General features: G+C 44.4%; 1 protein-coding gene across 1 annotated transcript in view; it reads left to right on the top strand.

Annotated features, from left to right (window-relative positions):
- jbug (filamin-type immunoglobulin domains fbug) overlaps positions 1-25,269 on the top strand; it is a 194,927-nt gene that overhangs the window by 99,446 nt on the left and 70,212 nt on the right. The window contains exons 4-14 of the mRNA XM_055076682.1: positions 4,692-4,757; positions 8,995-9,208; positions 11,419-11,536; positions 14,166-14,356; positions 17,799-17,957; positions 19,347-19,475; positions 20,615-20,744; positions 21,821-21,909; positions 22,426-22,648; positions 23,073-23,641; positions 24,433-24,709. Coding sequence (XP_054932657.1) covers positions 4,692-4,757; positions 8,995-9,208; positions 11,419-11,536; positions 14,166-14,356; positions 17,799-17,957; positions 19,347-19,475; positions 20,615-20,744; positions 21,821-21,909; positions 22,426-22,648; positions 23,073-23,641; positions 24,433-24,709 — 2,165 coding nt within the window. The remainder of the gene's footprint in view (positions 1-4,691; positions 4,758-8,994; positions 9,209-11,418; positions 11,537-14,165; positions 14,357-17,798; positions 17,958-19,346; positions 19,476-20,614; positions 20,745-21,820; positions 21,910-22,425; positions 22,649-23,072; positions 23,642-24,432; positions 24,710-25,269) is intronic.

Here is a 25,269-nt window from a genome sequence, read left to right on the forward strand (position 1 = left end):
GGAGGTGGTAAATTTATGCTGTATTGAGCAGGCACGCATGATGTCGTCAATGACTTTGGCCAAAAAGGTGCGGCCGCGGTCTGTAAGCAATTGACGCGGAGCACCGTGCATCAATATAATATCATGTAGCAGGAAGTCCGCAACATCAATTGCACAACTGGTCGGAAGAGCACAGGTTACGGCGTAGCGGGTCGCGTAGTCCACCGCGACTGCAACCCACTTGTTTCCTGATGTAGATTCCGGAAATGGGCCTAGAAGGTCCAAGCCGACACGATGGAAGGGCTCGGCAGGGATGTCGAGCGGCTGCAGGTAACCAGCGGGGAGCTGGGAAGGCTTCTTGCGTCGTTGGCAAAGTTCACAAGCGGCGACGTAACGTCGTACGGAACGGGCAAGGCCCGGCCAGAAAAAACGGCGACGTACACGGTCATAGGTTCGAGATACGCCGAGGTGTCCTGCCGTTGGTGCGTCGTGAAGCTCTTCTAGAACGGTGGAGCGGAGGTGTTTAGGTAATACAAGCAGGAACTCAGAGCCGTCTGGATGAAGGTTACGACGGTACAGAGTACCGTCGCGGAGGACGAAGAGGCGTAGAGTAGCATCGGCCGGAGAGTGTTCAAAACGGTCGATGATTGCTCTGATGTAGGCGTCACGGCGTTGCTCGTCGGCGAAATGAAGCAGCTGGGATACCGAGAATACGCAAGAAGCACTGGCAATATTGGAGGAGTCAGAGTCGTCAACAGGGTAACGCGACAAACTGTCAGCGTCTTGGTGCAGGCGGCCAGACTTGTACACCACGGAATATGAAAATTCCTGTAGCCTCAAAGCCCATCGACCAAGCCGGCCTGTAGGATCTTTTAGCGATGAGAGCCAGCAAAGAGCATGATGGTCAGTGACTACGGAAAAAGGGCGACCGTAAAGGTAAGGACGGAACTTTGCAACCGCCCAGACAACAGCAAGGCATTCGCGTTCCGTAATGGAATAGTTGCGCTCCGATGGTGCTAGGAGGCGGCTCGCATAAGCAATAACGCGATCCTTGCCACGCTGACGCTGGGCTAAGACGGCACCTACGCCATGACCGCTGGCATCGGTACGTAATTTTGTAGGGGCATCAGGGTCGAAGTGGGCGAGAATGGGTGGTGAGGTTAGAAGAGTGACGAGACGAGAGAAGGCGGCGGCTTCTGCAGTACCCCACGAGAATTGTACGCCTTTCTTCAAAAGATTAGTTAGGGGCCTAGCAATTGTCGCAAAATCTGGAACAAAACGACGAAAGTACGAGCACAGCCCTACAAAACTTCGAACGTCTGCGGCTGTCTTCGGAACTGGAAACTCTCGGACAGCGCGAGTTTTGTCGGGGTCAGGCTGTACTCCGGAAGCGTCAACTAGATGGCCCAGAAGAGTAATTTGTCGGTGGCCAAAACGACATTTCGATGAGTTAAGTTGCAGCTTCGCCTTTCGAAATACATCAAGTATAGTTGTGAGACGCTCAAGGTGAGTGTCGAACGTTGGCGAGAAGACGATGACGTCGTCGAGGTAGCAGAGGCATGTGGACCATTTGAAACCTTGGAGCAAGGAGTCCATCATACGCTCAAAGGTGGCAGGGGCGTTGCATAATCCAAACGGCATTACTTTAAATTGGTATAGGCCATCAGGTGTGATGAACGCGGTTTTTTCTTTGTCCATATCGTCAACAGCAATCTGCCAATATCCCGAACGAAGATCAATAGACGAGAAATATCTGGAACCGTGCAGGCAATCAAGGGCGTCGTCTATACGTGGGAGCGGGTAGACGTCCTTTTTTGTAATACTGTTCAGGTGACGGTAATCAACACAGAAGCGCCACGTGCCGTCCTTCTTCTTAACCAACACCACAGGTGACGCCCAGGGACTCGATGAAGGCTCAATGATGTTTTTATCGAGCATTTTGTTCACTTCATCTTCAATTACTCGGCGTTCCGACACAGAAACTCGATACGGTCGTCGGCGAATAGGCACAGCATCGCCAGTAAGAATGCGGTGCTGTGCCTATATAGAATAATATAGAAGAATAATATAAATGCAATGAATGGAAAACTGCACCTTTCAATCTGCACGCGCCTCGGAAGAGGAGACGACGTCCTCTTATTTTTCTTTTTTCCCCTTTTCCAGTCGGCCCGTAATCCTTGTTCGCTGATTCTACGTTATGTTAAGCGGTAGTGCATAGCAGCAGCGATCAGTAGGCAAACCCAACTTCAGTGGCGGAACATGTGTTGTGCCGAAAATATCGCCGCCGCTTAATAGTTGGGGTGATGCCAATTGGGGGTTGCCCATATATGTACTTTGTCTGTGTTGTGCTGTGATGTGTTGTGCGGTGTATTCTTTTCCTCTTCTACTCGTCTTTCTTTCCTCTTCTTCGAAAGAAAGCGGGTAGGTGGGTTGTCTTTTTCGGAAGACGACTGCTTGCCTGTTCCTCTTTCTCACTGGGCGATGTTTGTGTTTGCAAGAGTATTATCAGTAATAATTTACAGTAGTGACGTCACTGACATGTAACTTCGCGGCTCCGTGAATACAAGACATTTCGCTTTCGAGTGTGAATGGCGGCAGGTATACGGATCCACGACTGCCTAGAAGCCCGCACACTCTTAGTAGCGCGGACATTCAAGCAGCCAGGTTCCCTCCGAACGTGGCAACCGCTCTCATGTGCTTCAGAGTTGTTAAGGGTGAAATCAGTGAGTTGTGTTTGATATAAAAATATGCATGGCGAGTATTCAGTGCGCAGTTCAATTAATGTGTGTCATGCGAAGTAATTGCCCGAGCAAAAATAATGGAAAGAGGTGGTTGACAATGGTACAAACACATCCAAACATAACACAAAGAAAGAGCACGAGTAATGCTATCTGCAGAATGTTTTACGTAATCCAGCGTTTATTTAACGCACGGGCTGCAGTGAATGCTACGCAAGAGGAAGCGTGCAGCGTGAGCCGCACACGCACACACGCGCTCCCCCGCCCCCCTCCCCCACACACACACGCACACACTTACGTACGTGCATACTGTACCTCACGGAATTACACGCTTCAATTTAGGGCTACCTACCGCCTGAACTTTCGTTTCTACCGTCTCCAGTATACCTCGTCTCGTACACCTCACATTAGAGTCCACATCACCCTTAGTATAACCAGTCTCGCAGCGACATGACATCGCGCTGTTGAGTAATTGAGCGTATGGAGTGTTCTACTTCAAAGTTTCCCTCTCTCGCGTTTTACGTTCGTATTGTGTATGAATACAATGGATAGATGGTACACACGGAAACCTGTCTATGTATACATTGCAAACAGGAGCGAGTCGTAAGCGGTCGCGCAGCGTGAAACACAACAGCGCTTGTGCTGTTAAAAAAAAAAAAAAAAAACGCATTTTTCGTTTCGAAAACTTTTTCAGCGCAACAATATAGACAGTATACACGAAGGAACAGCAGAACATTGCATTTTTTCCTTTTTTTTTTCACTGCTCGCGACAAAGTCGCAACGAGGGACTGATGTCTGCCTCAGATATGAACGCCTCCTCGTCCACAGCTTTTTTTTTTTTTTTTTTTAAGAAAAAAAGAACATTGTGAAAAGAAAGAAAGAAAACGTGCTACCGTCAATCGCCGTACCATCTCATCTACTTTTTCGAGGCCGTGTGCATGCAGTGAGCTTAGTCGCGGCTCGTGAGCAAAAGGGGCGTGTTTCTCAACGTATATAGTATAGTTAGGTCGCGTTTTCATCTCTCGTGTCTCGCTCGCGCGTGCTCCAGTTCGGTCGTTGGTGTCAAGGCACCGCTCGGTCGGCTGCGCCTTTGCATCGGTGATTCTGCTAAGAGCTCGATATCGAAACAGTGGCAACGGTAACCTGACGCCCATCGTCTTAATCGTTCGAGAGTGCGAAAATGTAGATGAACGATCGGGCGCGTCGTCCCAGTGACCATTAGGCGCGTGCTTATAATATTGATTAACAGAGCTTTGGGTCGATTTCTGAAGGGAGACGATAATTGGATCAAAAGTATTTGGGCTAAATGCTTTGTGTCCGAAATTATAGAAAGAGCAAGTTAAACCCAGAAGGATAAACAGCATGCATGGCGTATATATTACGCAACACGTACCTGTGCACCTTATTGGCTTATACACTGTAATTATCTGCACGCGTTTTTTCGCCATGGACGCAATGTGACGCAGTTGCTGCCCGTTTACCAAACATGTATATACGTGGTCGCAATTTGCAAGCGGTCGCACCTATCGCGCTCCTCTTTCTTGTTTGCTCTTGTTGCGGTCGTTTGCGACTGCAGGAAATGGAATGCAACGTTTCGGAGATTACAAGCGCATAAGGATCATCACTCTATAGAAATATGGCACGTCTTAATTGGCTCTGAGATAGGCGAGTGAATGCAGCTACCATCGCATACTTTTGTTTCATCAAATAGCGCTTGTCGTGCGAAGGCAAGTGCGGTCACTTGTGCAGTTCCAAGATTTATAGCATGAACGACAGGGGGAACGAAATAAATTAACATACGTGAATTGAAGTGGCGCCGGAAGTTGTGGAAAAGAGAAGACATACTTTACTAACCGTGTTGTTGAGATAAATTGCAAGGTGCTTTGGAGTTTCTAGGATGGTGATTAACTGTGCCTCTTCCACAGTCACCGCCCATCATCGTTTCATTACCTGGCCTTCTCTTTTCCCCAACAGTGCCCTGCTGGAGTACTGCAAGCCTGGCCTGTTTCCGCACTGGAAGACACTGGGAACGTCGGCCAGGTGAGTGTCCGTCTTCGCGTGTGCTAGACGTACACTGTCCGTATCTCCTGCTCGAGCTTCACCGTGTTACGTGCGCGCTTAATTCGCAGTGTTTCGGCGAATGAAGCGATTGACTCTGCGGACGCCTCGCAGAGTATAAGAATTTTAGCTTTCACAGCGTCAAAGTTAACTGGCGATTGTCTGGTACACTATAACAGCGTTGCGGAGAAGCGGATAGGGAAGGCGCACTATTCAGTGTTAGTGGTACTCAAACAGACCACGGCCGTATTAGCGCGGTATAATCCATTGAAACAGCTGGCGCTGCCATTGCACAAAGAGCGTCGCTCTCTGAGCTTTCTCTCGTGTGCCAAACAAATATAAAGGGCTCGAAGCGCTTAATTTAAGGCAGCGTAAAAACGCATATACGTGTGGTAATGCGTCAATGCATAGCATCAATAGCATCAATGCAATAGCATCAATGACAGGCGCGTGTGTAAATTTTGCTCCATTGTTGTCTGGTTAAATAGGAAAGGTCCCGCACTAGAGGGACGTTCGTTGGTTGATTCTTTCGACGCCTCACGACATTTTAAACTCGACAGATTATTCGCATTTCTACTAGATAAACTGCTTGTGTGGTTTCATCACTTTATGTCTGGATAGTTCACCTCTAAGAAATTAGTGAAATGGCGGTCACACACACACACACACACACACACACACACACACACACACACACACACACACACACACACACACACACACACACACACACACGCACACGCACACGCACACGCGCACACACGCACACACACACGCACACGCGCACGCACACATTTGTACGCACTGACAAATTCAGGTTTGCCCATTTCTTCCTGAGCTACCTCTGCAAGATTTGGTTTTTGTCGCCATGCAAGGACGACGACCGACTGACTCGTCAACAGTTTTCATTTTTTCGTATCCGCACATGCGTTTGTTCTTCATTTTATTCTGCGCGATACCTAGCGTATGCGAATTACGAGGAAAACGACAGTAAGAGTACACGACGTCAGAAACACAGTATAGCTGAAACGTAGAAGCTGCGCGCCCGTTGAGCATCTTCACGACACCCACAAGATTAGAAAAAAAAAATCTGGTATTAGGCTACAAGATCACTAAAGCTGACGTAATTTTCGCTGCAGAGTTTTCGCTGGGAGTTGGTTGGGAAACCCAGCACAACGCCTTGTCTCGGCCAGTCTACGTCCAAAACAAAAGCGCGCGGGATTCGCCGCGCACTAAACGAGCCAATGAGAGAACCGTCTCAATACCACGTGCGCTGACGCGCGCACACAAGCGCGGCGCGTCGCGCGCTGGTAGTGCCGAACGGGACAGTCCATTCTTGCGCGCAGCTGATCCTAAAAGCTGATCTTCGCGGCTCGGCTCTTTTGTGACGCCTGGAGCCTGTCGCTGAAACAAAAGGTGCGTCGCACGGCACGGAAGCGCCGGAGAGCGAAAATAGTGCGAGGAGTTGAGCGCTTGTTCTTCGTCGCTTGACAAGACGCGCGCGGACGTGTTCCGGTGCGTTCAGTTTTGGTGGTCTCGCTTTCAGCGTTCGCCCATTGACTTTGCAGCAGCGGAAGCGGAAGCGAGTTAGGAAATTTGTGTGTGTATGGAGGAAGGAGGGGGGTGAAATTAGAACGTTTCCCCATCAGTATCAGTTTCACGGCGGGTAGGTTCTTTACTGCTGTCACGTTCACATTTCGCCAAGTTGTCAAATTCCACAACTTTTGAGTTTTCAGCCACTCAGAGGTGGCGAGATGGTGATTTATACAACAAGGCGTGATTTGGCAGCGTCCAGTGGTGATATTTCGGGGCGCGATATTATAACGGTTCGGAAAGCGAACCGTTTGCTTGGCCTCACGTGATTGGTCGGAATGGCGTTTTGGTCAGCAGAAAATGCAGCTCTGACCAATAACGTGAGGCCAAGGGAACAGTTCACTTTCCGAACCATAATATTATACGCCCCTGTATACACCACTAAGCCACGTTGTCGATTTCCTCCATGTCCGAGTTTTGAGCCAATCAGAGGGTTTTGCAGACCTTTGGGCCAATAATAGGTACCTATAGCATCCCAGAATAGCAGCCCTAGCTGGTTCGCGATTTCATAGCAATACCTCCCGCTGGAATGTAAGCAACTCTTATTCACCATTCATGGCCGTCTGATCCCATTTATAATGCTGGCGGAGCATTGCTGTGACCACTGACGAAGCGTGAGAAGAAATAGCATGAGAAAGGGCATCGCTACAATATCGCTGCCCAGGTCTATGGGGCCACTGTCTAGAGTCTTAGTTATAACTTTTGGTGGTACTTTCGGTTTTGCACACTGTAGTACTCTGTCTTATTGTATCAACAACAAAAGAGGCATTACGATGATGTGACGTGAAAACACACTTGACAGACCGTGCCTGCGCCCACATTGCCGACACCACCACAGCCCATCTACCCACTTAGCTCTCCAGTCTGCCTCACTGTAGTCGATCATGCAGCGTGCGCTGAAGCTGATTTTTCGAAAGTGTATATATGTACGCCCCATAACAGCACCGGAAGTATTATGACGTATAATTGTATGTCACTGTCGCCAAAGTTATAATTGGTCTGTATGCTTTAACCAAAGTACGCCAGGAGTGTCACTGTGCGTATTACATGTGTTCTTTCAGTAAGCACCTGACAACGTCAACACGTTTAGGTTTCGTAACGAAGGTCACTAGTGATCTGTGCTGACATCTTGTTGCAGAGCCGCATGCTTTTGTTGAATTTTTAAAGAAAAATCAATAGAAAAATCACCGGGGGATGGGAGAGTGCAATAGTGGAATTCAGAACAAATGCAGCATCAATGCGGACTGAAAGTAAAAATCTTTAGCTGGCCTATGCGGGTTCCCTCTTCATGCTGTACGAGTTTCCTCAGCCCGCTGTTGACGTATACACTGTACTTGATTCAACCTCATTAAAATAAAAAATCTCGAATATATGCCACATAAGCCACTCATATATCCAATCGCCTCTTAGTATGATATGAGCTCACATGTACAAAATGTACGCGCTTGTACGATACATAATTGATGTGTGGGGTATGTGCCAATTGAGATTTTCTTTTTTTTATATAGATTTTTCAGAATTATTACTCATACGAACAGCATGGGACATTTCGAGTTATACTGCTTCGACATGGAGTGAGCAGTGGTTGTTTGCCCGCCATTGCTCCATTCCAGCCATATATGCTGTATGCATGTGCACTCTAATACCTTTCACATGATTAAGGGTGCTGGTTCGTGCCATGGCTAACGCTTTTACATTTAAAGCTATGTAATAAAATATATATTGTACACGACAGTCAGTTTAAACTACACCTGCAACGAGGCAAGCCGTAAAGTTGAATACGGTGCATTAACTCTTGTTGTCGCACCAAAAGATCTGACATGCGAGCTTGACAGTTTAATAGCCATATATGAAAGTTTGTTTCGCGCAGTTTTCATGTTGTCTGTCGCACCTATCATCATGTTTACTTGCCACGAAAGGTCGCCAGAAAAAGAAACTCCGTTTGTCCCCATCAACTATTCTACGAAGCCCCTTAAGGATAGGGGTGTTAGTTATGCGACAGACAAGCATGCTTTATTCACCCTTGGGGCTGTTAAAATGTTTAGATTCCATAGTGTAAGGGAGCGATCCCCCACTCTCCTCACTTCCTTCCCTGAGATCGATCAGGCAAATATTTTCGGTGCTATTGGGTTGGCACTATCCATTGAGCAGTGCACTTGGAAAGCCCCCGTCAGTTCACGATGCCTCTCCTCAGAGCACTCAGTTAATGCAGTCGGTACACAAGATAAATTATTGAGAATGTTGGATCTTTACTTGTGTAAAGATGTGTGCAACGAATATGTTGCAAGAGGGGGGCGACTGGCCGAAGCGACAAAAGGGAAAGAGGATATTTCAGACATTTCTGCATTCCATTAAGAGGACGCTCAAGGGATAACATTAAATTATGCAGCGTTATTAAATTGAGCATTAGCTGTAACAAGACGACCGCTATATTACCGTGAAAGGAGGCAATCGCTAAGCCGGTAAAGATGCAAGAACGAAAGACAGGTGTGTCGAGCGCTGGCCCAGAAATTCCCGAACCAGCTCGCCGTGGCGTCATGAATTCTGACAGCGTCTATATTTGGTTTCGAGTTATAATTAGCTATCGGAGAAGAAGGATCGCTGCTTCAATAACTGCGTTGTGCAGCCAGGAGAACTGCCAAGTGGCCATGGAGAAAGCACGCGAGGAGTTTGGCGTGCCGCTCATTCTGACACCCGAGGACTTGGCGAGCCCCAACCTAGACGAGCTGTCCGGCATGACTTACCTTTCCTATTTCATCAACGAGGACAGCCCCGGGTACAAGGCCACTCTGCGATGGATCCAGGGGCGGCTGCCACACCTTCGCATTTCAAACTTTACCGTAAGGTCATTGTTTCTGTGGCTAGTATTTACCTAGTCGCTGTGTCGTAAATGTGTAAATAGTTCTCTTCTTTACCCTGTCCTCTATACTATCGTCTCTCCCTGTCCATTTTACATTTTCATGCTCTACATTTCCGCAGTACGAAGTGTGCCCCGCACGAAGATGCCTTGTATGCTTACTGCATGCATACAGGGAAATTCAATTTGCTCTGGCAATCGAACATAATGGCTGCTGGGAGGCCACGCTGTTTCAATTAATTGTTCCATTAGTTTAATTTTTCATTAGCTTAAGCTGCACTGACCTTGAACATGTGTGTTAATTGCCCATCTTTGGATTTGCTTCGCCACTTTCATGCGACCAGCATGTGCTTCGTACAAAAGGAGCTGCGCTCGCACTAACTAATGAGATTCTCGACAAATCGCACCATTGTATTCAATCATCATTGTAGGAAGACGTCTCGTTGTGCAGCAGTGTGATTTGTCGAGCACCCGTAACTCATGGCGAATTAGGCGAATCAAGCTGGTGCACACTGGGACGATTTGCCGAATTCGCTCTTAAATTTCGAGATCCAGCTGATTTATGTATATATATATAGTGCGCGGTATTGGTGAATTGCCGATGCCGTCAAACCTGCAGTAACCATGCAATCACAAAGCACTTTTGATCGCAATTCGCTCCCATCAGCAGCAGTTTGTGCAAAAGATCCAATCAGGATTGATAAATTCGATCGGAGTCGGGCTCTATTAACATCGAAAGTGCTCGTGTGGCAGTTGTTGTCCAGGAGGTGGCATCTGCACAATCCCCGAGCCAAATTCTGAATGGAACTTCAGAATTAAAACTAAATGCCGTACGAGGCACAGTGCCCTCTGTTGTGTTAGTGCCGCTACATTGCATATTTACGTAGTAGGATACACCCCTGCATTCTATGGTGATACCTGTCCTTGATGCGGCGATCGACCAACTCTTGCCCAAGTCACGTGGACGTGTAAACTACCACCTTCAAATTCAAACTTGTCCCTTACAGCACAAATGCAGAGTAACAGGCAGTGGAAGGTTTGGCTTGCTAGCAAAGATCTAGAGAGCCAGAGAGCTCTTCTCGACCAAACCCAGCGAACTGCAGAGACCACTGAAGTCCTGAACTCACAGACCTGCCCACCACGCGAAACTCCTAACATAAATAAAAATTATACTACGACTACATGTGAATCTTCCTATGCTCTTGTATCATCATCATCATTTATTTAACCCTTAAACGTTCTTTGAGGGGTTTTACATGAAGGGGCTCCAAGAAAATAATACATTATGGATATAGGAGTACAGCATCAAAGACAAAATATGGGCGAATAAATTTAGTCCGAAAGACAAAACAAAGGGTCAAACAATCTACTACAGAGTTCAAATATGGTAGATGAAGTTATGGCAGGTACATCAGGTGGCAAATTGGCCTACTTAAGTTTCTTGATACAGATGCTAGTGCCAATGTTGCTCTTTGGGTTAAGGCCCTATAGCTATAGCTTGTGACATCATGAGTCACGGCACTCGGCCATAAACAAAATCTGCTTTGTCAGGAGAATTCCAGGGATCAGTTTCATCTGATCATATTGGCATTGAACTTTCAATTTACATTGTCATTATTTCATGTAAAATTTTGTTGCCTCTTCAAACTACTTATGCTTCTTCAAATTTTTTTTTCATAATTTATTTCACAGCGAGCTGCAGCACAATAACTCTGTGTGGACTATTAATAAAATAAATGTTACGACTTGCAGCTCTTCCCCCACACATGCCAATTCCGATACGATTTGGTTTTGGTATCACTTATGCATGGTGCGCAGAAAATTTGTGGATTGACAAAATTGAGCATGTGGTGAGCTTCGACCCCAATTCCTCCACATTTGTTTGTTTTCCAATGGGCAGACTTTGTGGTGACAGTCATAAATCATTGCTTCATCTATGTTTGCTAAGTCTGTTTTCCTTAGTCAAAAATTAGTCTATGCTTGGCTCGCACAAACCAGGATGACCAATGTGCATGTGTGCAGTATTTAATATGGTAAGATCTACACCTTGAAGATTGCTGTGTGCCATTCTGCTCTTCTCCTTTTTTTTTCTAGGTAGATCTCTTTACTTCCCATTCTTATAGCTACTCTTGGCCATTTTTTTCACGCCCATGTCTGAGTTTCTTAACTGCTCACAACTTGTGCATATTTCAGAGTGACTGGAATGACGGACTGGCCCTGTGCTCTCTTGTGCACTCGCTTGGCGCTACCGTCGAGGACTTTGAACACCTCAGCAGGGACCGATCACAGTGGGAGTCAAACTTGCAAAAGGGTAAGTTTGTGTTGTAGTGCTAATATAATGCACTGTAGCGTCTGTGTCGTTTCTGCAGTTGTGGTGGGCTCAATGCGGATGCACAATCCGATACCCCGAAGAGCCCTATCATTTTTCAGATAGCTTACTTTACAATTGTCTGTCATGACTGCGAGCCAAAACCCCTACTTCCATGGCCCCTCACAACGTGAAACACATCAGGCACACTTTTACCACGATTGCCCCTGTTATCACAGTTCCATATGTACTACATTGTGGAACTCGCATGAAGGTTGCCAGTTGTCCAAACATTCCCTTTCATGCCTGAAAACAGATGGAAACTCTTCTCATACTTAATGCTGTATTAGGAGCCTGAAGGCTTATTTTGTTGTTGGGACATGCTATATACGTACATCTTTGCAATGCAGTAAACCCCCTTTAACTCTGAGCTGTAAAAATTGGGGAAAAATGTGACCTTCGATATAAGCGAAATCGCGAAAATATGAGCCTGCTGGCTGCTCATTTACCACGTGGAGCCTTCCCGAAATGCCGCCACTAATGTTCTCGATCACTTTTGCGCGCATCAGCACCGGACACGTCGGCATCTAGGGGCAACGGCACTACTGGCACTGTGCCAAGGCAGCATGCTTGACGCAGAGTCAGGATGATTGATCCTAACGCAATGTTGGAAGCCAGTCGTTCGAGCATAACCGGTTCCAGACATCCAAAAAGCCGGAGCTGCTACTTTCTGCACTGTAATGAATTCTGAACAATTTCACTTCGAAAACCGAAACTGCACTACGCTGGAGTGCAATTGTCATACCTTTAGCACACGCCCACGAGTGACGCGGCATATACCAAGTTGTGACATCCATGAAACGCTGGGAGCTCGCATGCTAACTTCTTTTTGGCGCATCGAGCGGACTGATCGAGCGGACTGACCGGGCCTGCTCACGGCTGCTGATCATCTTGCTGAAGGTCATCATTTATGCACTGGGACTGCATTGATGCATCCTAATTGAGAGGGAACGAAATACTTCGACTTCCAGCCCACCGACGCTGCGTGAGGGCACAAGAAAGTGGCAGTGAGCAGTCTAGCAAGTGTGTGCAAGCGGTGTTAGAAAGAAGAGGGGGGAGAGAGGTATCCGGAGACCGGCGCAAGAACTTTTAGAAACTCGTTCCTGCATTGAGCATCGGCGTGCCTCGGCGTGCCTCGGCGTCCCTCATAACCGAGAAAACGCAGAGCGCAGCAGGAAACGAAAGACGGCGGTAGCGAAGAGAGTGCGAGGAGGAAAACGGAGGAGGAGATTACAGCTATAGAGTGGGGAGGAAAGGGGAGTGCCGCACGAGACACGCTCCACGGCGGCGACCCCACTGTCCATGCGCTACTTCGCCTGCGCCGCCTCCGCTAGAGAATGCACGCGGCATGAGCGACGCGCAACCAGGCTCTTTCTTCCTCTCTGAACAATGAGCGACACAATGGCTGGAAGTGCTTCGTCTGCTGCTGCTGCTGCTAAACAAGCTGCACGAGCAGAGGCTCAGCGCCACCACCGAGAGCACCCTTCAGATTAAAATTTTTTGCCTCATTATAACACTAGTTCAAAACACCTAAACATCTGCGCTCAAATTTCGCATTAGGGAGCATCATAATTGTCAGTGAATTTTTTTAGATAAGCGTTGAAAAATGTATGGGTTGACGCCTCGGCAAGAAAAAAGAAAAGAAACAAGAAGTCACAGTTGCGCCCTAAAGGTTTAGCATTGAATGCGGTAGCAAATTATTAGACAGCTATACGAAGTAAGGTTACTTGTTTTATCAGCTGCATAAACTGCGGTAAATATTTGCTTTCTAACTTAATTAATAAGCACATAACGTACTTAATAGTACTTAATATTAATAGTAACGTACTTGGATTTTATGCAGAACATCACGGCGGCACCGCCACCGCCGATGGAAATTCGCCTGGAGTGTCCATAAAATAAAACTTCAACTTAAGCGATATTTCGAGATTGCTCAGTTCAAGTTAATGAGAGTATGCTGCAGTTATGTTGCAGACTCAATAAATGTGCTCACTAGACTTGCAACTTTGTGACAAAAGCCTGTGCTGCTATTCTGCTTGCGTTTTCAATAGCATGCTTTCAATGGGCTGGCACACACAGTTGGTGATGCCCAAGCATTCCTAGAAGGTTTATAATAAATACATAAATAAAAAGCCTTGCATGGGGGCCAGTTAGTGGTAAAAACATGACCTGAAATTAACATTATATATTTTTGATGATATATGCTAGATGCTTCATGTAACATAGCACCATGAAAGTTTGTTGTGCATTGTTGCTTCCATTTATCGATTTAAACCAGGCTGTGGTAACACAAAGGAAGCTTAAAATACAGCCGGCTTCTTTCAAAGTGAACATGAAGTGACATTCGTAACTCATTTATCTTGTGAAAAGATTGTGTTAAAGGGGCACTAAATCCATGGGAACCTAAACAAATGTACCTGAACAGTATAGCTGACCAGAAAATTCAGCTTCTGGATCCCCAGAGTTGTTATGGTAATTGCCAACCAGATTTTGTGTACTGTGCTGTGACTTTTTCTGCCACCGAGTTTGGCCTTCTCTGTCCAGTATAACTGAACGCATTCCCTACACACAGGTATCAATGGCGGCAAGTACCTAGGTGTGGATCCCCTACTGACAGCCAAGGAGTTGGCAGATCCTGAAGTACAACCGCTAGGTGTCATGGCATACGTGGCCAGGTTCCAAGGCATCCCACCAAAAAGAAGGCCACGAGATAAGCTCACCGTCACGGGCACCGACCTTAACAATGTTCACGTCAACAAGCCAGTCAGTACCGCAGACATTCCAAAACTTGTTATTTGTGTATTCGTATATGCAGGGTGATCATTCTTAGAGGGGCCCTGAACCACCCCTCGGGCTTGGTGAAATAACATAGTCTGCAGGTAGCATACGCTGCTGTGAACATCTCAGCCAAGTTTTGCTGTCGTACGCGGTGGGTGGAGCTCGCAAGCGGATCGCAAAGTCACCTTTCGCTCAAACGCTCTCTTTTCAACAGAAGGCCCTGTCCTCACTCTCTTCTGGATGCTTTATTTCGTCATTGGACGCTTTATTTTGTCAGAAGGCTGCTATTTGCCGATAGCTGATGTCAAGCTGCACTCGGCTACATGGCGTAGATACCATGGCCACTGCAGGGTGCCGCCACAAGTCCACTGGCTAAGCGCACTGTAGCCCGCTGAGGACAACCATGTTGGCTTATGTTTAGTGTGTCGTAGGCACCAAAGGCAGAAGTTGTGGCATCTACGTTAACATCCAAAATGAAATTTGAACTGCACGCCACGATGACATTTAGAAGGCGGAGCATTATGAGCATGCCCCACTGTGCTGTAGCCTTTGCAGTGCGAGGCATTGAAGAAGGAACAGGAGTACAGCAGAGGCTGTGTTTGATTGCCAATAACTCCGCTTCTGCTGCACGCATTAAAGCACTTTTTGCGGCACAGTATTTCTGAAATAGCCTATTTTCACTTCACATGCATTTCTCCACTTTGATAAAAAGTCGTTCAGGGTTCCTTTAAGTTTTATGGAATTTTTAAAGATCGCATGTGGCAGATAGCATATTTCTTGTCGAAACACGTATTCAACTAATTAACTAACAACTTAATTACTTTATGGCACATATTGCAGTTTATGAATTGTAGCCAGTGAATTTCAATCAATCAATCAATCAATCTTTATTCGTGGGAAAATAAGAGCATACAATACAGGTAAATATGCAGAAGCAGGTCCCAAGGTTACAAACAGCAGGCACGGCCTTTGCAAGTCATATCCATTTAAGATTAATCTCCAGTATGGCACCAGTTTTTCCAAAGTGTTTCCCAAAGTGCGAGACAAAATACATGGGCTTTCCATCTACTTTTGTGCATCATTGCATAAAAGAGCATGTTGTTAAAAAAGTGGAACAGTGCACTTTACGGAGAATTGGATGGCGTGTGTCTCCAAACTGGTGTCGTTCTGGGATTTCATTCCAAATGGATACTCCTCACAAACTCGCCAGCTACCAATAATAAATTCCAATATGTCCCATAAAATAACTAATTAAGACGTTAATTAATGATTTTTTTAATTACTTGAGTATGTTTTTAGATTTCTTGTGTAAGTAATGTCTGCCTCTCTTAATAATCCAGCTCCAGGACTAGAGTTATGTTGTCTGCAACAGGTGATTTTTCAATATACCTCGAGGCTTAAAAATGATCACCCCATATACTAAACTGTAAACCACAAGAAGTTTTATTTTCATGCTCTAATGGAATATCACATTTTGCAGCATCATGCAGGCTGGCATTGCCATAAGATGTGTGCAGTGACATCCTGAGCACTGTGGCTTTATTAGTTTATGGTTGCATGTTAAGTAAGGATAACATGGTTGACAACTTTCACATGCAGCACTGAGGGATGAGATTCTATACTTAAATAAACTGTGTGGTTATATGCCTTTGTGACCTCACAACTAGCGCTTTGAGAAACTTTACCTTTCTTGTAGTCATGCCAGCAAAAAAATATTTGACACAAGTGCATTGAATGAATGAATGAATGCTGTGCTCTGTGGCACTCTGCACAGAGGATGCGAGGCAGGCAACTACAACATTTTGGTCATGTTGCTTGCAGGTTTATCAGGCCTTGATGTTATTCAAAAAATTATATATACACTATATGTTACACCATCTGACAAACATTAATATTTGCATGCTGAATAACTCTACAGAAATGGAGAACAGCTTCCTCTTGCTGGTGTAAATTGTTAACACAAAGAATGATTCTTAAAAGATCATACATATTAACTCTCTTGCAACTGGCATTTATTCAAGTGCACTTTTTTTCATGCGTATAATATTTGCAGTCTTCTTTACTTGCTTAGCAGATTTACTAGATATTCAAAATAGCAGCCTCTTCTTTCAAATCAGTGTCTGAATTGAGACTCATAATAAATTGATATCAGTGATCATTTGTTAACACCCTTAATTGGGGAGCACGTCTTTAGGTGTGCAACTGTTGTGGTCACATTGGGAGTGTGCCTGAATATGTGCTGTGATTTTGTAGGTCATGTGGGATGCGCCCTTTGGCGCCTGTCTTTGAACCGATTATCGAACGGAGATTGGTTATGCCAGAAGATGAGTGAAAATCCAGAGACATCTTTTTAAGCTACCTTCAATTTCCTGGGTGAATTCCCTGGACAGTTCCAGTTTTAGCAATAACTGGCTGAGGCTAAATTAACTGTACCTCGTCAGAGAAATACTTGTATTACATGTAAAGATAGAATTTAATAATTCAGCTAACAACTTTCGTGTGCATTTTATTCAGAATAAAAGCTCAGATCTGTAAAATATCTTCGCTGTCTTGTAGCATCTTATATTACATCATCATTGCCACAGTTTATGCTATAAGAATTGAGAAAGGAAAGTTTGGGCTCCAATTTCAATGTAGCACTCAATTAATGTTGAGAGCATTCTCAAAACGCAGTATGTCTGTCTCTTTTGCCTTGCTTATTACTGCCTTATAGCACACCCACTGTGGTGGCGTAGTGGCTATGGCGTCCCACTACTATGCCTGAGGGCGAGGGATCGATTTCCGGCAGCGGTGGCGTCATATTGATGGGTACGAAATGCAAAAATGCCCATGTACCATGCATTGGGTGCATGTTAAAGAACCCCGGGTGGCCAAATTCATCCTGAGTAACTCACTGCAGCGTGCCTCATAAACAAATGGTGGTTTTGGCACATAAAACCCCAGAATTTAATTTTAACTGCACTATAGCACGTCTTACTGACGTGACATTTTGAACTTGAATTTCTTGGCTTAAATGAAAATACTCAACCTTGAGACTCAGGAAAGATACCAGCAAGCCTAAGAATGCCTTAAATAACGTACTATGACAACTTTTCTATGACCTAGTTTCGGTTTGGTTTCCTGTCAGCTGTATGTATGTGTTGTATGTGTCACGAAGTCGCAGTGCAAAAGGTAGTCCCTTGGGAACAGGACATTGCAACACTTTGGCACTTGTTCTGGCTTGCTTGGTCATCTGCTGTGTTGCTACTCGTTGATTTATTAGGCCACATATGAGGCTTCCAAGTATATATTCTAGGGCTTCGAGGTTGAGGGACCTTTATTTAGAGCAAAAAAGGTGAAAAGTCGAACCGGTCATGACGGTAGTCTCGTAACGTCAAATTCACACGTTTGTGATTGGCCAGCATTCTCGTGGTATCTGCTCACGCAGGCCCACTTCAAGGTGCACATAAAGGAAGGCAAAGTGGACCTCCGGCAAGTTCGAGCTGAAGTTCGGGGCCCGTCGCTCACTCCAGTCGAGTGCAAGCTGCAGCTGAACCAGAGTGGGGGTTCAGGCACATTCGTTCCTGCTGAAATAGGAATGCATGCGGTGAGCATCATGGTTGTACATTGTGTTTCTTCGAACTTCCAGCTTGCACTTTAGCCTCGAGTGAAAGAATACGAAAAGCAAGCGAGCAAAACTGACGCGGCTGATGACCTAATCGAGATAGGATGTTGTTTTGCAGTTTCTGAGGACTTACAAACTAATAAATATTTTTTGAAGTACGGTAAAAGGTTACGATTGTTACTAAAGCTGGGTGACCAGTTGTGATTAACAGGAACCTTTACCCCAGAATCTCCCATCTGAATACATGGGAACGGAGAAATCGGCTTGCTCAGTGTCCACTGCACTAAGCTTGTAATAGTTATGGCATTCGTTCTTTTGCCTGAGTGAACAAGAAGGGGCTGCACTTTTTAAGTAAGTTTGCATGTATGTGATATTTAATGACGTTTGTTGCATTTAAACTGTCGGGAGCAGATTTTTTTTTTACTTAGGTCATTAATTAAATACACTTGGAGAATCACAAAGTGGAAGAGACAAGCAGCAAGATTACAACTCTGTAACCCGGAAATGAAAAATGTCACAATTCTGTAAGTTGCACAAGTTGAGACATCTGAAGCAGGCAGAACTGATGTGTTATACAATGCTCTGAAATATACTACCACTAGTTACTAGTTTATGAGCAGGAGTTTTGCAAGATCCTCATAGACGTTGTAAGAATGTCACATAAGCTTTAAACTTGTATATATCATTTGTATACTTCAGATTTTATAAAAGATGTAGTTTACAGAACTGTGATAGAAGTATCTGTTTGTGGTGCAAAGTTACGGATTTGTAAACTTAGTGCTTCAGTTTCTTTTCGAACTTACTAATTTTAAGAAATTAGTGTAAAATCTATGCAGGGATAGATCAATATTATGTTTCCACCAATCAATACAATTCAGCTTTTTCTCTTAAATGCAACAAATTTCATTCAAATTGGTTAAGTGGTTGTCTAATGATACATGTTTCTGCATTTCACAAGTACTACTTGAATAGAGAAATTGGAGTTGGCCCCAAGCTAAAGCTTCCTCTGAAACAAGGTTGCACTTTGCTTTGAGGGTGTCCATGCAAGCAATATTTTACAATGTCACTCTTTTAAATGCACGAGCATTTAATGATGTGTGATTTAATTTGTTTTATAATCTAGTGGCAATGTTAAGCTTACTTTCAATTTAACATAGAGAAGCTATCACTGAAAACTTATTTTATGGGGGTAGTTTCTGAGATGTAGAGGCTTATGACAATGCAATCATGGTCATCTTTGTGCAATTTGTGTCTCTGATTTTGACAGTTGTGCATGTTGGGTTTAAGAAGTGCTGCACGATTAACAAGTGCACTTTTGATCTAAAATTTGGCATTTGTTTTTTTTCTATTGTTTCTTTGACCAATCAACAGCTAAGTGTGTACTGCGAAGGAGAATTGGTGACCGGTTGCCCCATGCACGTCCGTGTTCATCCGGATATCTCACGCATTCTCTTTTCTGGTATCGACCCCTGTGCCCTTGGATCTCTGGTTGAAGTGCTTGTGAGTGTTCATGCTCCTGAACATAATCTAACTTAACTTACCTAACTGTTTATTATTTCTTTGCTCTGATCAGTGTTACGTTCATATGTGGACTTCTTTTGATGAGTGTCTTCTACTGCCAAAATGAATCATGGTTATTGTTACCAAAACGTAGCTCTCATCTCTAACATACTCATGGAGAACTTTCTGTGGTATCAAGGGAAAGCTATGGGGACAAATTGTGCGCAAACAAGAGTTCTTCTGAAGAAAGTCCCGCACTTTCGTCCACATTAGTTTAAGCTGGGGAAGATAAAACATAAACACCTTATTTACATTAGCTAAATCAGACAAAATACATCACTGATTGTTGTATTTGACTTATCTTGCAGTTTTTCCTTTCCGCTTCTGGGCAAATGCAAAATCGTCACACATGGAAGCTCTGTCGATTCAGCATACATTCTGAGAAACCAAAAGAACTGCCAAACGCTGCCGAACTACTTGGCACGGTAACACATGTGTGGAAGCTCTGCCACTTGTAGCTTTCCCTTTGATGCCACAGAAAGTTGTCTGCGAGTAACAACCATCTCAGTCAACACTCTTGAGCCTTAGTTGCTATGTCCGAGATCGTGGTCATTCCTTGAATGTGGTTGTTCTGTATTATGCCTTGCTGATGTTGATTAAAACATATTGCATGGAGAGGCCTTGATTGTGGCTAGGCTTACTTTTCCGCAGGTCCCTTGCTCATATACGTGCAATGTGCATAATTATTAACTGAATCAGGATATTAATTGCATTGACTTTTATGAGATCTTGAAATTTGTAAACCAACACCCAGGGGTAGGCGCAATTTTCTTTTCATTGCAAGTGAGGAGGAAAACAATGTTGCTAGGCATTCTGTTCACTCAAATACAGCAGTGCCATCTTATTTCAGCTTTCCTGTGCAGAAACCTTATTCTGCACTACTTTCAATATAGAGGCCCAGATCATGTAGGAAAGGTTACTTCAAGTGCTCGAAAATGCCAAGTGCCAAGAATATGCAAAAATATGTTCTTAGTGAGATTGAGTACCTGCTATAGAGCACCTTTCAATGCTATGTTCAAAGCCTACAAGTGTAATGAGCTCCTTAATGATTGGTTTCTGTGGTTTTTCTCGCCAAGCAGATCAGCTCCAATGGGGCTGGGACAGGCAACATCCATGTGGAGGCCGTTGCACCAAGTGGCAAGACCATGGAATGCACTGTCAAGGAAACTGACGGTGTCTTCACATCCACATTTATGCCAAATGAAATTGGTGAGTTCGAATGCAGTCTCACTGGTGTCTTGTTTTCCTTTTTCGCAGCTTGCACTGATTTGCCTGCAACACTTATGAGGACTTGCTGTGCTAGGCATCATTTCAGAGAATTTTAAAACTCAGTGAAATATCAATATCTCTGCAGACTTCTTGAGAAATTCTTAAACAAATGTCCAAACATAAGGCCAAGTCCTTGTGCTATCCCTAGCTAAAAGAAACAGGACAAGATTGCAAGAAAGTTGTGTATTTTGCACCAGTGTCATAATGAAATAATAGTTAATAATTCACTGACATGATGTGAAAGACATGTGAAACATCCTTTGTAGCTTCAGTGTTTGGTAAATTATAAGCTCCAACAGCATGGCTGTACAAAGTTTGCGACATAAACTACAACAATTCCATGGAGAAACAGTAAGAGCTGTAGACATTCGGTACACAAGAGCACCTGTAAATGACAATACAATTAGTTGAAACTAGTATCACAGTCCTTTGAAAGGTTTTCGAGAGCTTAATATGCCACACAAAACTAGCCGGGACATAGTAAGGTGTCATTCAGAGGGCTGTAGCTACTGGTTGAAGACAGCTAACTGGTACACATACTTGTGCAAGTTGTGAAAGGTTCCCTGCTCAGTGTTACAGAAAGCACAATAAATGGTTTGTTAAATCGGTAATTGCAAATGGTAAAATTATTGAAATCTGAATCCAGTGCAAGCACACTAAATATACAAAGTTTTCAATTAATTATTGCTGCAGAAACATAGGCTTCCTGTTGCTATAATTGAGCCCATGCAAGCTCAGTCATGCATGTCCTGCATTTATGCAAAGAAAAGAAGGAAGACTGAACTGCTATGGTTCTTTATTTCTTACTATTGATCTCTGCCATTTTAATGTCTCATTTCGAAATTTCATGCCATGTCAATCGTAACTTAAAATTCTGTTCTTTAGTTTTTTTTCTGCAGATATGCGCATTTCTTGGCATATTGCTCAGCATAACTTGAGCAGTCTTTTAGTTTTTTAGGTGCCTTGACTGTATAAACTGTTTTACGCTTGTCTTGTCTTACCTACCTATCTTCCAGGTGAATGGAAAATTGATGTTACCTATTCTGGTGAGCACATCCAAGGCAGCCCCTTCACATGTTATGTTTATGACCCAACACAAGTCACAGTGAGTATTTTGTACAGCAGTGAAGCTTAATGAATGCTTACTTTGCATGTGTACTGGCACCATTGGAGGTGAATCACTCTTCATAGTTAAATGTGGTACCATTGATGAGCATGCTTAAATGCATATGAAATGAGCGGAGTTCCTTAGGTTCTGTCATACTTTGCTTGAGGCTACTGTTCGTGTGTTATTAAGTTGACTATAAGCATTGGGGACTGTAGGCTGTTTCAGGATGATGACAAGCACCTTCATTTTTGTAGCCATATATTTTGCATTGAAGGGCACAGGCTTTAATATTGCAAGTTGCTATGGTTAGCCATGGTTTTATATTGCAAGATGACTCAGTTATACTGATAAAGAAGATATTTCACTGTCCTTTTTCAACCAAATCTTGATGCCATTGCTTTATTGCATTTTTGTCATGCCTAAATGACTATCTAATTTAGGTTGCATTATTGACAAAATCATGTTCCACTCACTGTTCTATGTCGAAGACACTATTTCTCATGCTGTTCACAGATGAATGGTCCCAGCGCTGTGCAAATGGGAAAGGAGGTGATCTTCGAGTGTGATGCAAGTCGTGCCGGCTGGGGCAAGGTTCAGCTGGAGGTACAAATTGATGGTCACAACGTTCCAGTCAGCACAGATGAGAGAGGCGATGGCATCTACGTAGTCTCATTCTTACCTTCAAGAGAAGGTCTCTACAAGATCTTTGCCACATTCAACAACGTCGATGTACATGGTAAGCTTCCTGAAACACAGTGCATTGGCATTCCTAACTTCTTGGTCGCAAGTAGTGCAGTACAATAGCCAGAAACACCTTCGTTGCTCAGAAAAGATAAAAGAAAATTGAAGAAAATAGCTCCTTGTATTTCAGTAACTAATTTCACACACATTATGTTGTTGGGTGAGCTTTCCACTTCCTGCTGCTAAGTTCTAGTTTGCATGGTCTGTGCATCTGAGCTTAGTCTGTGACAGTGGGATGTATGCGAATTATTTTGTGACGTGAATCTGGGGGCACACATTATTGCGACAGCTTAATAATGTAAGTGAGCTGCTTTGTACATGTTTTCCTTGTGCCTGGGACAGATGTGATATCACAGTGCACTGTAATAGTAATTGCTTTAAACTTCAGCAAGTTCTGTAAACTATGGCTTAACTTGCAGGCTCTCCATTCACTATTGTCTCCACTGCTGATGAGCCAGAGTCTCCGAGTTCGCTCAGTGATGCCTTCTTCACACGCACGCTAACACCTAGCGGGGATCGTGTCTCCAGCTCCGCATCATCTTTCTTCCCTTCCTCCCTGGCATCATCTCGAGTCACGTCCCCAACAAAGACAGACCCTGACGGTCGCGTGTCACGCAATGCTCTCGAGTTCCTCCAGTCTCGCATCGAGACGACAACATCTACACGACAAGAGACAAGCGTCACCCATGCAACAAGAACAAACATGGAAAGTTCCGCCAGCAGAACGGTTTCGACGCCGCCTCGAGGTGCCACGCCTGAACGGCCCTCGTCGCGGCACACAAGCAAGGTGCCACCACCTCCCACGCCAAGAAAGCCTGCGCCAGCCGTCCCATCACCGTCAATTCGAAACCAGAGCCGAGCACTGTCCGAGGAGAGGAATGGGAACAGGGAAGAGCAGTTTTCAAGCTCAAGGAATTCCGCAACCTTGGAACGGCGCAAGAGTCCAGAGATGAGGCAGATGACTCCGCCAGTGGTGGCTCAGCGTCAGGTATGGCATGAGGCTTTTATGCACCTAAGTGTGACCGACAGCTCTCAGAGCTGTCATTTGAATCCTGCCAATTATTATAACAAATGTTGAGCTGCTTTACAGTGTAAGATCTCCAGCTTATAGCTGAAGATCTTACCATATTGTGAAACTAATTTAAAGAAGCAAATTCCAGGTCACTTTAGAACATAGAAGCACAACTGCAACAAGCATGGATATGGATCTGTCCAACTCTGTGTCACAACATCTCTTAGTTATTATTCAAGAGTACGGGGTTATAAGCATATCTGCTAAGAATGTGAAATGAGATTCAACATGCTGTTTGACAGCTCTGGTGCACCATATAAGATGGTTTCTTGAATAGCCATTTTTTCTTTTTTTTGATGCTGTTAATGGCTTGTTTCTTTCATCTTCTAGCTTCATATCTAAGCCATTGTTTTAAATACGAATACACAACCTTTTTGCATTTGGGCTCTTGCCAATGCAGTGTTATTTTGCATTAGTTCCAGTGTTGTAATATTTTGCGATCTGGTTTCTGTTAATTTGACCCCATCAGAATATTAAACATTGCATTGAATCATGCAATGTTCAAATTAGGAAGAATGTTTGTAGGACGTAGGTGGTCTTTTGGGACTTTTGAACACTTAGCATACAAAGGTACATTGAGCTCACTGATAACTTAACAGAAGTCGGCTGTATGTTGATGAGTTTGCAGGAGCTTTGTTTTGTTCCTCGCTGGCTTCACATCCTTTTCCTTCACTGTGTCTGATGTCTTATGGCAATCATACACGCAGATAACAAAAGAAGAGCATCGTGTGGACAGTCGCCAAGAGATGCATCATCATGTGGAGCATCAGCGAACTCGGGCAAGCGAGACTAGCATTGAAACTAAGACAGTGGCAGGTACAAAGCAGGTGGGGCCTCCCCCAGTTGCTCCCAGGGGAGGTGGTGACATTGCACAAGTGAAAATATTGGGCGAGGCCCTCAAGCTTGTACCTGTCAAGCAACCTGCAACGTTCCGCATCAGTGCTCCCGACTTTGATCGAGATGACTTTCAGGTGACAATCGCTGGTAGGTGGATTTCGTAGTTCAGTTGAATGACCTAATCTTTATTGTCACCTTCTTCCTTTCCTTAAGTCATCTCTCGCCTTACCACATTGATGAGTAGCTGTGTAGACGCTGGTCCATGCAGATCTCCTAGCTTCTAAAATAATGTTGTACTCTAAAGACTTTTTTGAACCGGTTGCTCCAGCCTGAAAACATATGTTAAAATTTATTCACAGTGTTAGCTACTAATATGAAGCTGATAGCTACTCAGTAAATGGATGCATAAACGTTCAGTTTTATAGATAAGCTAAACCTTCTGTCTAGGGCCATGAGCTCTGTCTTTCAATTAATGTATTATGACTGTTATTGACTAGATGCATGTAAAGCTGCCTGCACTTACAGCTGTTATTTTAATACTTGCAAAAAGGACTTGCTTCTTTATCAATGCCTATAAAGATACTTTTCTTGTTGCAGTTCGTGGGATTGGTTAGGTACTTTATGTATACATTTATATAAGTTCGTGGCCAGGTTTACCGCCATTTCTATTGCCACTTGCCAAACCTTGTGAAATAGTAACTGCCTTT

The sequence above is a fragment of the Dermacentor andersoni genome, chromosome 2, assembly GCF_023375885.2.
Source record: "Dermacentor andersoni chromosome 2, qqDerAnde1_hic_scaffold, whole genome shotgun sequence".
NCBI lineage: Eukaryota > Metazoa > Arthropoda > Arachnida > Ixodida > Ixodidae > Dermacentor > Dermacentor andersoni.